At 33.5% G+C, this 17,387-nt stretch overlaps 1 protein-coding gene across 4 annotated transcripts in view; it reads left to right on the top strand.

The window, feature by feature from the left end:
* Positions 1-17,317, top strand: part of zbtb44 (zinc finger and BTB domain containing 44) — a 92,233-nt gene extending 74,916 nt beyond the window's left edge. For 3 of the 4 annotated variants that reach the window (XM_039763992.1, XM_039763989.1, XM_039763988.1), the window contains one exon: positions 12,384-17,317. In XM_039763992.1, coding sequence (XP_039619926.1) covers positions 12,384-12,672 — 289 coding nt within the window. In that variant the 3' untranslated portion in view covers positions 12,673-17,317. The remainder of the gene's footprint in view (positions 1-12,383) is intronic. The other variant, XM_039763990.1, reaches the window with a different exon arrangement.
* The last annotated feature ends 70 nt before the right edge of the window (positions 17,318-17,387 follow it).

The following is a 17,387-nucleotide window of genomic DNA, read 5'->3' as shown; positions in this document are numbered from 1 at the left end:
TGGTTCCTTTTACATGGTTATCAAACAGATCCTAGTTAGCAAAGGGCAATCTTTTTGACTTCTAAATATTTTAATAACCCTGAAAATATAAAGTTTCATGTTAGTATATAAAGCAAACACAATTGTTAATGCGTTGTCATAATATAACCTCGGAACAATTCAATGGCAGGTCACAAAAATAAAAATATGAGAGTGTTTCCTTTTTGGAGATTTAAGCATCAAGTTGTTTGTTCATTGATTTATTCATTCATTTTTATAGAATTTTTATTTTTTTACTTGGATGATATTATTGTCAGTTGCAGAACTTCATCATAACTGTATATTAATCTACTGTATACATGTAGTCCCATGCATATGTTTGCACTGGATTTGGTAGACAGAATCATTTACACTGACAGAAACAAATGACTATCTTTGAGACATTATTAACGATTCCTTACTTATCACCTTGTTAAACTTGAAAATGCTAAAATATTTTGAGTAGTTTCAGGATAATTAAACTGAAATGCCCAATTGTAGTTGCCAAACTATAGAGTCCTTTACCATTATACTCTGATCCTTCTTTTATAAGAAGGATATTATTTTGTAAAGCGAAATATTTGCTTTCAGTTAGAATAACTTTGTACTAGGCCATTAGTCTTTACAATTATTTTGCAGGTTACATTACAAATATCTGGATTAAATTATAGCTTCAAATTCTGAATTTTGGTAACTTTGCAAGGCAGTAAACAAAAAATATTTTCTGAAAGTAACAATAAAGCAGGGACCTTAAAATAGAAAAGCTGTCAAAGTTTCTATACTAAATTATTTTTTATGTCCATTAAAATAAGTCAACAACACACGGTAGCTATTAAAATAACATATCATTGATTATGAAATAATATGACACGTTTTTTGATTAGGGGTTTGCATAAGTTGAAAACAAAAATTTGCTAGAGATTTCCACACAAGGAGGACTGTATAAAGTCTAGGTGCCATTTTGCTAGAAATATACATTTATTTTATCTCATTCAATTTAAAATTTAAGCCTCGAAAAATGTTTTACTCACAAAAACTACCAATTCAATAAAATACTTAATTAAATATTATGTTGATTGTATCACAAAAAATGTGCTGCCATTCATGCAAACTTTTTTGTATTTCTTGTCCATTTTGCTATTTTGCTAATAAGGATTTTTTTTAATACCATAACACTACTAGAAAACTTGAATGTTTTTTAGCCATCAGTGGCCTAACTTCATTTAAAATTGTATTATGACAGGTTAGAACATTTTACATCCTGGAATCACCAAGTTTCCAAATTAAATCATATATCAGTGCTAGCAAACTATCTGGAAGAGTTATTAAAATCAATCCTTTACTGATAACAAGAAACATAAAGTAGATTTACATTTTTCATACCATTGGGTTGTGCAGCAGGTATTTTTGTCAGATTAAGTCTTCAGCTGCTCACATCCTCAGTGATACATTTCATATCAGAAGCAAGAAAAAAAAAACTCCCCAAGAAGGTTTACACCAAAAGACTGAAGTACAGTGATCCCTCGCTGTATTGTGCTTCAACTTTCGCGGCTTCACTCATTCGCGGATTTTAAATGTAAGCATATCTAAATATATATCACAGATTTTTCGCTGGTTTGCGGATTTCTGCGGACAATGAGCCTTTTAATTTATGGTACATGCTTCCTCAGTTTGTTTGCCCAGTTGATTTCATACAAGGGACGCTATTGGCGGATGGCTGAGAAGCTACCCAATCAGAGCATGTATTACGTATTAAATAAAACTCCTCAATGATATTCTATATGCTTCCAGTGCGGTGCTTCACACACTTAAAAGCTCTAGCAGCACGTATTGTTTTTTGGTTGTTTGCTTTTCTCTATCTCTCTCACTCTCTCTGACATTCTCTGCTCCTGACGGAGGGGGTGTGAGCAGAGGGGCTGTTTGCACAGAGGCTGTTTGCCTAGAGGATACAGACGCTCCTTTCAAAAATGCTGAAAGACTACCTTCACATTGCTTCCTTTTTCTTGCAGCTGCTTTATCGCAGTGCTTCGCATACTTAAAAGCCCAACAGCTCGTATTAATTTTTGATTGTTTGCTTTTCTCTCTCTGTCTTTCTCTGACATTTTCTGCTCCTGATGCGCACTCCTTTGAAGAGGAAGATATGTTTGCATTCTTTTAATTGTGAGTAAGAACTGTCATCTCTGTCTGGTCATGGAGCACAGTTTAAATGTTTGACTAAAGGGTGTTCTTTCATGTCTAGAGGGCTCTAATAATGTTCAAAAACGTATTTAGAAGGTAAACAGGTTTTCTATGCCCTAACTGCGAAAATATTAGATTTATAAATAAAGAATCCTACTTTGTGGAAATTCATTTATCGTGGTAGAGTCTGGAACGGATTAACGGCGATAAGCGAGGGTTTACTGTATAACTGTGCGGAGAATATTTATAAAAAGTGTGGGAGAGTTTATAAGGGCTTAAAATATATAAAAATAACCATACAAACATATGGTTTCTACTTCACGGATTTTCACCTATCGCGGGGGGGTTTTGGAACGCAACCCCCACGATCAAGGAGGGATTACTGTATAGCAGTGAATTATTAAAAAAATAATGTATTATAACAAGTTCAAATTGAATCTCATTATGAAGAGTTTTTGGAATTGACTCTTACTGGCTGAGGAACAAACACGATTGTTGCCTTGAGTGGCTGCACCAGATTAAACTGTAGTGCCCACATTCTTAACACAATTCTGTCAAGTGTCTTTATGCCAGCATTGATTGGGAACAGACCCGATGTTGCACAGCTTCTGGATAATGTAAAAAATAGATAGGCAGGTGTTTTAAACATACTGGACAACAAGGCAAGCTTATGAGTTCACACAAACACTCTGTGTAGACAAGGTGGAGCTCTGATTTTTCATATATTGGATTCAGTGTTGCAGCAATTTGACGATTTTCTTCATCAAAAAAAAAAGATTCTCAAAACTGCGGTTTCTTTTCTGAAACCATTCAAAGATGTGATGATTTAGAACCAGATATTACAACGTTTGAAAGAACGTGTTGACAGACTATTAGCACTACAGTAATCCCTCCTCAATCGCGGGGGTTGTGCTCCAGATCCCCAACCCCCGCAATGATAGGTGAAAATCCACGAAGTAGAAACCATTTGTTTGTATGGTTATATTTAGATATTTTAAGCCCTTATAAACTCTCTCACACTGTTTATAAATATTCCTCGCACAGTTATACAGCATAAATCCTTTGTATTCTCTTAGATATTAGGTAAGATTCATTGAAATTATGTATGTAAACACACTGTTTATATGCAGTAAAACCTAAATATTATTTTAAGGATATCGAGTGTCTCCGATATCACATTTTTTACAGCCATTACGATAGACAGGCCACCAGCAATAAATACATACAATGCACGAAAAATTGTATAGAGTAAATGTGTGTACAGCAACACTGAACGTATGTACATGTACTAAGTACTGTAAGTACAAAATTAATTATGGTTACTCACCAACAATGATATGATGACTTGTCCGATAACGATGAGTTTAGTTTTACTGCACAACAAAGGAGAGCGTTACAGCTCTTCTAAAGGAGCCTCTTCAGGCGACTGTGTAGTCTTCAATCCAAATCCTTAAAGCAGATTCCATCCAGACTACTGCCTTATTACATCCACTTACAACTCATTTTGCACCCTGGTTAAAAGGACACTGCAGCCGTAGATCTTATATTCCTTTCCTACTTTTTAAATAAAAAAAAAATTGTAGCCTCATTGATGCCGTAATGGCGTCCTACAGAGGTGTAGCTTTTCCCTTCCTTCAACATATCCAAAACTTTTACCTTTTCGGCAATCGTTAACATCTTCCGTTGGCGATTGGTCATGGCCCCTGAAGCAGTAGCAGGAGCAGATCGTTTTGGAGCCATAATGAAGGGCTTGACTATGCACAAAGATAAACACAAAAGAGCACAAAAGTTAACTCTTTACACAGCGAAACACGTTGATGCTGAATGAGTGAGATGAGACTTCCTGGTTAATGCCGCGGAATCGAATTCGGAGCTCCGTCACTGAGCCATTCAGCACACAGGAACTTAACTGCGTGCTCTGATTGGTTATAGTGTCCCTTGTATGAAATCAACTGGGCAAACCAACTGAGGAAGCATGTACCGGAAGTAAAAAGACCCATAGTCCGCAGAGCCCGCAAAGCAGCGAAAAATCTACGTTATATATATTTAGATATGCTTACATATAAAATCTGCAATAGAGTGAAGCCGCAAAAGTTGAAGCGTGATATAGCGAGGGATTACTGTAATTCCTATCTACATGCTGTACAAAACAGCAACATTTCTCACCTGAAAGCTTCTATTTCTATATTGTTTATTTAAGAGGATTACAAAGGTGCTGGAGCAATAATTTGTAATAATTGTGTTTTAATGCAATTGCACTAAATCAAAGAGTGCAGTGAAGTTCACTTAATAGCTGTTAGTAACACTTTTGTTCCCCACAGAGCTAGCAAGCAGAGATGTCGCTGCCAGTACGTTCACAGTGCTTTGCTTAGTTACAGTATGCTTGTATCGATAAAAAATTCTTATAAATCTCCCAATACTTTTTGAAAGTGGGAAGTGTTTGTCAACAGTATATGCTGGCTAAAAAAGCATTTGTTTTAAGTAAAGCTTATATGTGCAACTTGTACGTAGACAGCACCTATAACTTCCATGTCTGTTAGACATTTTTGTGGAATGAATAATAATTATAAACATAGATCATACATTATTTCAATATAGAATAGTAAGAGTAAGACTTGTTGCTTACACTACTCTTTTTTGTTTCTTTCTATAAAAAGACATGCAGACTTGTACTCAGAAGTTATTATTCCCATTGGAAGATCTGTATTAAATACTGATGAAGCAGAATCATTGCAAAAAGAGTGAAAAGGACAACTGGGCTCCTTGTACATGATCATGTTAAAAAGGCTTATCAATCATATGTGACTTTTTCCTTAATGGAAGCAGGGTGTTTCTGCGGGCAGGAGCGGGACAAATGAGGCTAAGTGTATGCGGGGTGTGGGATGGAGTAAAGTGAAAGCAGGCGCACATGGGTTTAAAAACATCAGTCCTATACAGACCTCTAATGTAAGACACAATCACTAGTTTTCAAAATTAAACTAATAAAATAGTTTTAATTGTGAAGTTATTTTTATTTGCATTCATGAACACAGTAAAAATATAATTAGAATGTTTCCATCCTGTTTAAGTTCAAAACTGAAAAGAAATTTGATTAAAACTTTACAAATTAATTTATCACAAATGTAGTCTATCTAATGTTTTTAACATGTATGTTAAAAACAACAATACATATTCATTGACTTGCATATAACTTAACTAGGTTTTGTGACGTATTGCTTCTTTTTTTTTTTTTTTTATCCAAAACTTTGTTTGGTGGCCTGTTGTTTGTACACATTTTCTAGTATGCCCCTATGAATCATTCAATAGTAGTTTGCCATCATGCTGACTTCTCAGTGTCGCTGTTATCTTTTTTCTGTGTCCTTGTCTTCCTGATGGACTCTCACCCAGTTCTTCACTCAGCACTCCAAGATTTTTATGGAAAAATTATTAGTTGTGTTACTAAGTTACTATAGTGCCTTTTCAGTAAGTTGCCAGCTGGTGTATAACAAAATGCACATGCACACTGTGGCTGTTTCATAACAGCTAGTGAAAAAGAAGTTAAGTTCTTATGTAGTGTGCAATCAAGTAAAAGAATTAAATTAAATTCATGGGTATACATTTAATCCTGCATGTTCAGAGGGGTAAATTTAATCTGCTTTGTTTAGGATCACAGGGAGACAGTGATTATCACAGCAGCACTGAATGATATAAAGCAAAAAGCAAACAATGTATGCCGGTTCATTGCAGGACACAATCGCACACTGAAGCAGAAATCATTGTCCTGTGTGTAATCCACTGGTGCCGAGGATACACTGCACAATTTTAAGCCTGATTTACAGTCACTTACTGATTTTCTGAGTGTGCTTGAATTTTGGCTTCATTGGCCATTGTTTCACGTGCAGCATGAGTGGAGTTACAGTGCCAGATTGCATCTTACAATTGTTCTTTTACATGAGCCGAACAATTTCTGTTGGCTATCTTGTAGTGTTCGCAGTCTCATAACCCGATTTTCTGATGTTGCTGTAATCAATCGCAATATTGTTTTTTTTATTGCCATTGTCACAATCATTTTCACATTTTTGATTTCAAAAATCTAAATATCATATAGTAACACACAAACAATTAAATGGCCAATGACAAAAGCATCTTACAAAAGCTTTATTAGGAGAACCCGAAACAAAACACACACATTAGTAAATTACATAGACTTCATACCTCTAATTCTGTTGTAAAATAGATAGACGTTACACCTCAGCCATCTGCATCCACGTGTTCAATTGTGTCTTTTTCTTTTTTTGTACTTTTACAACATAATACAGCAAGAGTCAAGAATGCAGCTTTTTATTTGCTGACATTTTGAGAAGCCTGTGGCCGGCCATCATGTTTCATTTAATGGGTAAAACTGTCAGTTGGGGCCATATACACATATACAGTAGTCTGAGCACCCACATTGTGACATATCAGTTGCACCGAATGTGTTCATACAGGTTGAGCACTTATACTACTGGCAACTCTGTCTCACAGTGTGAGTAGTAGAATTCACACAGTGTATGCCATGCATAACAGAAACCTAAAAATACTATATCAGGTCTAGTTTTAATCCAGCTATTTTAAAACAGTGTGATCTGGTGCCACAGCATCTAGTGTTCATATTGCAAATCTTTGGGCACTCCTGGTTGAGAATATAAGAGGATGAATATTATTTATTTCAGCACATATAAGTTTCTAAAAAAAAATAAGGACCACCAGCAGGGGCAATGGCAGAGCATGAACAACTGGCATAAATAAATGAGCAAAGGGAGGAGGCCAAAGAAAAGGCTGAAAATGGTGTCATGAGAATGTGAATGGGAACAGAGGTACAATTTCACTTTTAGCTGCATCTTTTATGTGAAAATGTGCTATATAAATAAATGTTATTAAATTAATAATTCATACAAAAATTATATTTTTGTAATACGTTACCACATGTACTTGGAAGTGATGGCTGAGAAAAATTTTTAATCTCATGTTTTAATGCAGCGCGAGAGAATACAGTTGCAATGTGCTGTCAGTTTGGGATGATCTTGCTCTGATTTGTTGTTGGCACTTATTTACAATAATAACACATTTGTGGATTTATCGCTGCTACATTGTGCCCTAATGCTGCAGACTTTTCTGCTACAAAGCAAGCACAGTTGCAATGTGTTTCTTAGACTCAGAGAAGGGGACAAATGTAAACCAGCTGGTGTGCAGGTGTAACAGACAGAGTTACCAAATGTACTCCGCCTGCATCAGACACACTGCTACAGACATGAAAAAGCACTAATGTACCTTTAAAAAAAATATGGAAACCATATTTTGTTTTTATATTTGGGCTGAAGTATAATGTGATACTAAATCAAATATATTTACCTCAATTAAATTAGGAAAACATGGTTCAACATACATTAGCAGTTATTCTTGAGCTGTGCCTGAAGTGGAAACTGATACGTTTTGTCGGCCTATTGGTCCCCCTCCTAATGCATTGCAATTTTTAGCGCTTAGGTCCCCCTCGGAATTTTAATCATTGTGATATACATACATAGACTGGACAGCTTGGGGGTATCCTTAAAGTTCAGAGTAGGAGATGCCGCTATACAAATGGAAAAATGGAACAAGGCTGATAAGCTGTACAGGTGAGTAATAGCCCACTTCAAGTCCTGCTCCTCAATCAATCAATCAACATTTATTTATATAGCACATTTTCATACAAAAAAATGTAGCTCAAAGTGCTTATTCCTCAGTAATAAGACTTGGAGTCAATGTTGGTAATTAAGAAATCACTCAACCATATTTTTTGGAAAGTTGCTGTCAACATTTTCCATGGTATTTGTGAGTATTATGGAATTTATCTTTTCGGGGTTCCCCCAGCCCTGCATTCTTTTACAATATGTATTATATAGAGCTTGTCCTCTACTGTGAGGACTGTGCTGAAATCAGATATTTTTTTTTTAATGCTTTTGAGCCTCTGGTAAGGTATAGTATGTGCTTTGCTGAGTGGTGGATTCATTGGTTATAGGAAAAACTTTGTGCATAGTAAATGACAACTCGTCTATTATCTACATAATTGGGAAATAAGTTACAGTGAGAAATATGCTTTAGATATGATTACATGACATGTACAGTACCTCTCAGCATTAATTTCTGCTCAAAATACTATAAATAGCATTAAAAAAAACTATTTTTCAGCTCTGGCATGTGCATAAAATGAACACAATGTTTGGGGTCTATTTTGATTCCAAAAATTCTCTTCTTATCCGCATATATGTACAGTATTTTGGATCTTTATCGTTATCTAAAAGCTTAGAAATTATTGAAACCCTATCCTCTCATTCCAGGTCATTCATTACATCATTAAACTCTGCATCAAAACTAATTTTTCTAATACAAGGTCTGACAAAAATTTCTTCTTTCAATTTAGGCTCAGACATATCCAGAAACTTTTGGCACAAAAACATCTTTTGATATAGCTTTGATAAACTTTTTTATTAAACCAAACTTAATATGAAGAGGTGGTAGCAGCACTTTATCTAGATCCATCTTGGCGGGTCAGATGATGTTTTTGGCACCAAGCTGTGGCTTTTTTTTATAGCTAGCCATTCCCTCTTCACCTAATGTAAGTTGTTGTCTCTGCAGTACCACATAGTAATTTTGTATGCCTTGGCTGCTGACCATGTAAGATAGACAGAACTTTCAGGTCCCTACATTTGAACAACAGTTCTCATTGTACTTCAGTTTTGCTTTAAACATTTATTTTAATATTAGGAAATATTAAATTAAGACAAATTATAATTAAAATATTGACATTTACTTAATGATAGTGCAAAAACAATAAAACTAATTGACAAGATGTTATGTTTGGTTTTCATTTTTGAAGTCGCTACCCAAAAATATATAAAAATGACATGAAGTGATCAAAACAATCTTTTGGTGTAAACCTGTGGTATTTATTTTTCTTTTTTTATATTTTAGTTTATATATTTAATTTTATATTTTAGTTTATTTAATTTTCCAAACATTAGACTGTGGATCTAATAGCCTGCTATTTCTGCAACAGCACTGCATGTGAAAATGACTCCCAGCTATCCATTTTTTGAGCCTTTCTTTGCTCAATGTCTGTTTTAAGACAGGAAGTAAGTTCATCTCAATAACTAACTGGTTTTCAATGTTTTTTTTTCCTGCATACCATTGAGGAGGTTACCAATTTCTACATTAATTATCAAAATAAAAAAACTTTTGGAGTGACAATTAATATGAAAAGCACTATATTAAAATGTTTGTAGGTCCTAAATAAGTTTGCAGCATGTTTTTTGGATAAAGATGTCAGTTTAGACATTTAATATATAAGTGCATATTTCCAAGTATATATTTATTATAAAAAGTGGTCATCAGCATGCAAAATTTAAAAGGAAAAAAAGTCACATTAATGAACAGTGCCTAATGTTTCTAACATGTCCTCTTTTGGTGAACTGAGGGTAGAATTAGTGGGTCCTGAAATGAAGTGATCTCAAAATCTTGCACTGGAGGAGATATTTTAGGATGAAAGTGGGTATATCAATGAAGCAGGACTGCATGAGGCAAAACATTTTTAGGGTGCATAATGAATAGAACTATATGGATGGCTTGGGGGCCTGGACCACTGTAATGGATGTAAAATGTTACTAGAAGTCTGAACAACATCTCAAGTAAATCTCAACGAATATGATAAATCAATCCTGGTCTAAGCAACTCTCTTTCACCCATCCTGCCATATTACTTTAATTACTGAATAGTATACTATCTCAAATTAAGCTTGAGAGAGGTTATTTCATGTTGTATAGTATATTTTGTATACAGCGTTTTTCTCTTTTAACTGCTTGAGCTCCACTGTTATCAGCAGACAGCTCCTCAGTAGTCACTACAAACAGTGTGGTGATCTGAGCAAATCTCAATCATGTTACATGCACCCACAACAAAATATTTAGTAAATAAAAGTGTCTCTTTGATGGAATAAATAAAAAAACTAAAAAGCTCCAACTTTCAAAACAGTTATCACAGTTCCTGAACAAACCTTTATGTTATGCTTGCAATACATTTTTTAATTTGTTTAACCTCGGTAGCGTTACATTTTTTTCTCGATAAAACATGTAAAAAGCGTTGCATTTTTTGGCTTGAAAAATTATGTATTCAAACTGTTTCTACTGTAAAACATGCAAAACACTTAAAGTACAAAGTCAGAAGTGTAGAAAGTATAATGATACAAATAATAATAATAAAAATAATGCTAATACTGTATATACTGTTGAAATCTGTTAGTTGTGTGGTATATCTTGAAACCTGGTGAAATATACAATCCAGCGTCACAGTCGGGACAATAGTAACATGATTCCTTGCAAATTTTCTTTCCAGACTGATCACCTTGTGAACAGTACACTGCACATGTGTGATTGACATGAGCGTCACTTTTGGATTCATCAGCATCACTTTCGATTTCACTGTCCGTTTCAGTTTTACTGCCTGAAGACAGGCTCACTTCATCATTACTGTCAAGAGCATACAACACCTGGGCTGCTGCAAAACATTTCTTACGAGAAGCTGTTATGAGACTAGGAGAAGATGTGTCTGCACCGTTGCCTGGGTAGCACTTGGACCTGTCGCTTAAGACATAAGACATGCCCATATCGTTCCCCAAGTTACACTTGGTGTTACTGCTGTTGGCACTTTTACAGACCAAGTAATCCTTGGGTGTAAAGCGTACACGAGAGGCATCTGAACAGTTGCCTGGGTAACACTCGGGATTAACACTTTTAGCACTATTTTTACAACCCGAGTGAAGCTTGGGTCTAAGGCTAAGGAGGTTAAAAAAAAATAACAATGTGGTTATTTTGCTGAAAATGCAATAAATAGACAAGTAAAAAAAATACTTTATATTACATTTAATGTATGATATTCAACTTGGGATTTGATGTAAATATGTAGCAGTAGGAATTTGACCCTGCAGCCCCCTTTTTTTTTTTCTTCTGCTACGTACCCCATGCATAAATGTCAAACTCTGCTGTTTACCACCTTGAAATAATGCTCTATTAATTTGACCTGGAGAAGTTATCAAAAAAGAGAGTTCAACTGCAGACATTTACAGGATACATCTTCTATTTACAATAATATCCATGGGGTTCTGTATAAGAACACACTATCTGACATTTTTTAAAAGGATAGCTTAATTAACCTAATATTTTGTCCTAATATTTATTATGTAGAGCTAAAACAGGCAGAGGAATAACTCATTTTTGTAAGTAAGTTGTTGTAAACATATTGTACATTGGAATTGATCACTTCAAAATAAGTGAGAGATCAGTACTTTAGGGTAGATAAAATCCATTGCACTCCGAATTCTAAACATTAAACAGAAATAAGCAAAATAAATGGAATTCAGTACAAGTCAGTCAAACCCAAACAGGCAGGTTCACTATGAAAATCCTCTAGATAAATTCATGCCATCTAATTTTTTTTCACCATTGTTCTTATAAAAACCGGCCACATGTATAACACTGGGTCCAGATTCTCAGGATTGTAAAGCTTATAGAAACATTGAAGGTTACAAATTGTTTATTGTATTTAGCTCATTTTTCTGGAAGAAACATCTCATGGTTCAATAAATATAATACCTTCATTTAAAATTTCTTGAATTTAAGAAGAGAGGCTAAGTAAGTTTTCTGGAGTCATTTTAAAAAGGTTAATTACATGTATAACAGTAGTGTAATGTAGACACGTGCATTGTTACTGTTAACCAAAACATTTTACATATTATTTCTGCTGCAAGCCGTTATTCAAAGTGGCACTCACAATTCCAAATATGTCTAACTTTCTTCTAAGAGTCAAATTATTTAGTAAAAACGGCAAAACTTAATACATTTTTATAACTGTCATGTTTACCATCTTTATGGACTGATTTCCGTTGGACTGGACATAGGAATGTACAGTTAAAGAGACCTTTTCTTAACCTTTCATCAAAGAAGATTTATAAATGCAACTTTTTTTCCCCTGAGCCCTCCAAAAAAATTATGTATGAGCTTCAATATATATGTAAAGAAATGTACACTATACAAGCTTTTTATTTATTTATATATATATATATATATATATATATATATATATATATATATATATAGTGAATAGCAATATTTTGTAATTGTTATGTTTTTGTGTTTTAGTGATTTCCTAGTTCCTGACTATCTGAACCAAGTTCAAGAGGAGGCACTGGGGCAGTATGAATTAGGTGACCACAGTTTTGAAGGCGGCTCCTCTGTCCAAATGCCAGTAATATCCCAAGTTTCATCCACTCAGAACTGTGAAAGCACTTTTCCCCTGGCAGCTCTGGGTGGACTGGCAGATAAAGAGGAGGAGGTCCCTGAGGAGCCAAAGACGAACTCTAGCAGCTCACCCGATGAAACAGAGGAGGATGCCCAAAAAAAAGAACTGACTTCTATAACAATTGAATAGTTCCTTCCCTTCAATTGGAAAGTGCCTGAATTTATTCACTGACTTTGATCATAGTGGCATAATGCTGAAAGCTACAAGAGTGAACATAAGTTGTTTGCATTTTTAGGGGGAAAAACACTTGAGCCTTTATCAATATTGCAAGCAGAACTATTAAATCACTTTTTTCGTTTTAAAAGGGTTTCTAGTTTCTGTGTAATATTTCATGTGCTGTTTGGTATACAAGACATTTTAGATGTTGCTTTCTTTTACTACCCTTACTTTGATTAGTGAGAATAGACATTTCCATGTGTATGTTTGAGAGAAAGCAGGGTTCTTTTAATCTAATGAACCACAAATTTTTATTAATATTGTGTTGCAGTTTTTTTTCCTTTTCAGAGTCATTTTAACATTTCAAATATCTGTAGCAAATAGAACAAAAATGAGTGTGATATTGAGACAACAATGTAATGTTATTGTGCCAGAGGATGGGTGTTTTTGTAGCAGACATTCTTTACATGCAGAGGCTCTGATTTTTGGATTTGCTTCTGAAATTAATTCCCTTAAATCCATAATTTAATTTATATAATCCAACATACAAAGTTAGAATGTCATCAGCAAAAAATATGCACTTTATCATGTAACCCAAGTAATTAATTCAGAAAGAAGAAAAAACTTTGTTTGTACAAGAAGGGCAAAGTTAGAGAACATTGCCAAGTCCAGTGATTCATTCACCATTTTATAGACCTAAATTTTTTATTAATTGGTTGAAAGAGCCAGGGTGTGTCCCAACCACAATCAGTCCAGCACTGGAATGCAGCCATTTGTGAAGAATTTAACGGTTACTTATTACTGTACAATAATATATTAGAAGGTAAGAGAAAACGCGTGTTTACAGAAAAATCCATCCATTCACACTGAAGTATTCATTATGTCCACACAGATAGTGGCTGCAGCATTCCTAATCACTTCACCATCTTACTGCTATGAATGAGAGCAATGCATTTATGTAATTTTTTACTTCATGGTAGTAGTTAAAATATTACAACACTTCTCATTACGGTGCAGTTTTTCATAAAGAAGAAAGTTATAAACAAACTGAATTTTAAAAAGATATAATTTATAGTACACAGTTGCTTAATATAAATATATATATATATATACAGTATATATACTAAATAGAAAAATAAATTATTTGTCATGTAGTTTAGAATGTACTTATCAAGGCTCTTTTCAAAATTATACAAAAAAGGACTTAATTTAAAAATCAGAACCTTTGAATGTTTTGTATATTTGTTGATACCCATGTACAGTTTACAAAATATAATAGTCCACTACATAATCTGCATTGTAGTTCTCATTTTAGAAATATACTACTTAGTCTGGAAGTGAATTTATAAGTTATATCATAATTGTTTATGATGCATTGACAGAAAAGATAAAGCACTTTTTATACCTCCATAATTTATATTAAAAAACTAATAATTGACTGAAACAAGTACGTTGTTGTCAAAGTACAGCATGCATTGCAGATTGCAGTTTGTGTGACTTGAGTAATTAGTATGTTATGTAGTACCAGTCTACATTGCAAAACAAGAAATACTGAAATTATACAGTTAAGTAATGTAAAAAAAAAAAGTTAAAACTCAAAAGAGAAACGATCTAATTTCAAAATTGAATAATACATATTTTAATTAGTGATTTTTTCTAGGGTAGCACAAAGATTGCAATTGCATAAGGTTACCACATTATTTAAAATATTTACATACCATTTTGTGAGTAAATCTAAAACAAATGGCTGTTTTTTTAGTCAGTTTCAAAAAAAGACAAAACTGATAATCCTTAATGGCTATTTCATGGATTTTGCAATGGCCAGTTAATGCCTTTATTAAGAGGATGTTGACATCACATTTTGTGTGTGTGTGTGTGTGTTCATTCAGAATCGGTAGAGTTTCTGCTGTTTTTGCTGCAGATGTGTATAATGTAGTTTCTGTGTTCTGTAACCCCTTAAGGACCAATGGTATATTTGTGTTATTTATAAAATGTGCTGCAGTGTGTAAAAGCACTTAGTGCTAAAATATAGAAAAGAAAAACTTTTAATGGAAAAATTAAATCGACAGTCGTTTCAGCCTGTAACTGCAGGAATTTCTGCAACTGTAAGAGTCTTGGCTGAAGACATTTTTTTGCATGAATTTGAATAAACCTGTATTCTACTTAAAGGGTAGATGTAAATATGCAGCATTTTCATAGCAAAAATGATGAATACTTGGAAACATCTTAAATATTCTTATACAATAATGATACCAGTTTTATGCTGTCATTATTAAAAATAACTATTATTATGTAATTGTTTTTAATTCTTTCTTAGTAAAGTTTAAATTGTTGTAGCATTGATTATCTAAATAAGTGGCCACAACACTGATCCTGCACAATACTTTCTTGGAAAAGAATTGATCCTTAAGAGGTTAAAGCAAATAATATTTTTTTAAGTGTACCATATTGGGCTGCTAATATGAACTGGTGTTACTCTAGGCATCCTACAGTGTTTTTAAATTGGTATTTTTTTATTATATTAATTTTTTTACTCTAAATATGTTTCTGAAACTAGATGTTTACAAAGCTTACTGTGGTGAACTTTGTGTACTCCTCTTTTGGGGGCTTTGATAAAAAAGGTTCAAGGCTGTATTGAAAAAAATTAAAAAGAAAATTAAAAGTTTAAATTTTAATTAATATAGCATAAATATCGATTTAATTTTTTTGCTGTTCTTTTACCATCTGTGTCCCTACTGACATATTTTAACTCAGACATTCTCTGATGCAAAAGTAAAAGAAAATTGAAATGACATGAAGTAACTTTTTTTTTTTTGTTTGCTTCTTGTTTTCACTTGTTAAGAACCTCTCATCATTTACATTTTCTGGTTATCTTGTGTTTCATAATAGGCAACAACACATGGCATCCTTGAGACTCCACTCCTCAAAATATGCCTTCAGGCTTTATATTTATAGCCTTACCCGCTCAATATTTAGTGCATCCTGTGTTTGTACACATTTTATAATCTTCTGCTTGTTTTACCATGTTTACTCTAACCTCTGGCATGGAGATGAAGGATTCCTGGCAAACAAGTTGCTTTGAGTTTTGTTCTTTTTGCAACCTACTTATAAAAGGACATCCACACAGACAAAAAAGTTCTGCCTTACCAAGCTGAATTCTACTGGAAGTTAGAGCATATATCGTATCTTGCTTACCGGTATCCTGAAAACAAGTTATTGATTTCTCTCTTTTGCTAGCATAGTGTCAGAAAATTCAAATGATGTAAGGTTCTTCAATAAGCATTTAAAGAAACATAACAGGTAACTTATTACATCTGTTATGGTAATGGGCGAGAGTAAACAATTTTACTCATATGTAATACATTTGTTAAAGTTATCTGTATGGTTTGCACAATATTAGTGTATACTTTTTTTTTTTTTCTGTTTATTGAAAATTTGGTGCAGTAATAATCAAGAGCTTATATGTTTTGCTAAAGTGTGGTGAACGTAAAATTTCTGACTAGTATTTTCTAACATGCACTCAACAAATGTTACAGTATTGTTTTGTTAATTTCCATCACCTTGTTTGTAACTTTGAGATATTGCTGGTACTTGGGAAATAATGAAAGTCATTGGGATGAACATGAAATAAACTCTGAATGTTGCTTCTTCAGAATGTGTACCCAAAGGAGGCAAAAATATATATCTTGCTCTCTAACTCCATTTGTAGATTTTTGTTCTTTTAATCTGACAGCATGTGCCTGCTTCTCCTAGCAACAAAACTACCTAGGGTTAAGCGGAAAACCTGTCAAAACAAGGCCGCGTAATTGACCCAAACTGCTTTGTTCGCTGGATTCTGATACCATTTGGCATGATAATTTTTCATTTATCTGTATGTTTTACAGAATTTAGCTTCTAATACATCTTTGTGCAATGTAAAAACTAAAATGCTTTTTATATTTTACTTTCTGATTCATAATATTTATCAGAAAGCTTTAGCTCTTTGTCACTTATATATTTTTGTGATCTTTTGTATTTTAATTGCTGTTCAATGAATATGTCATTTAAAATTCTGATAATCAATGTGAATACCAGAAAACGGTCAAACAATTCTGAGCCTTATAGCGTTCACTTTGTGACTATGTCTGTAATGTACATATCCTGTATAGTTTCATTAAGGCTAAAACCAGAAAAAAATGATTTGAGACATTGTATTGTGTGACTTTTGATATTTAATCTATAGTTTTATTTAAACAATTTTACACACCTGGTGATATTTTCTGTACACTTTTTAAGTATATCAGAAGGAATCTTTGGTGGGTGTAGGTTTGTTGACTGACCCCAAATTCTCCATATAAGTAATACTAGATTTTTGTTTTTTTAATGCATTTTCAAAATTGACAGATTTAGAAATTTCTAAATATATATTTTGTTTTGCTTCACTAAAATTAACTTGGGGGGAGGGGATTTATTAATTCAGCCAAGTGTGTTTTGAATTTGTGAGTCTATCATTGGGAAAGTTTTGTACAAACAAATGGGTACAATTGTAAATAAAAAAGTATATAGAAAAGCAAGTGATTTTTATCATTTCATGCAGCAGTACTCCCTCAATATTCATTAAATGTAAGATTAAGCTTGATGTGTGGATGCCGTTATATTTTTCAGTCAATTTTGGTTAATGCTTAAATTGTCAGTTGTGGATAGTAATT

The sequence above is a fragment of the Polypterus senegalus genome, chromosome 9 (assembly GCF_016835505.1).
Source record: "Polypterus senegalus isolate Bchr_013 chromosome 9, ASM1683550v1, whole genome shotgun sequence".
Taxonomy (NCBI): Eukaryota; Metazoa; Chordata; class Cladistia; order Polypteriformes; family Polypteridae; genus Polypterus; species Polypterus senegalus.
The sequence above is the reverse complement of the archived record's forward strand: the minus strand, read 5'-3'. Positions and strand labels throughout refer to the sequence as shown.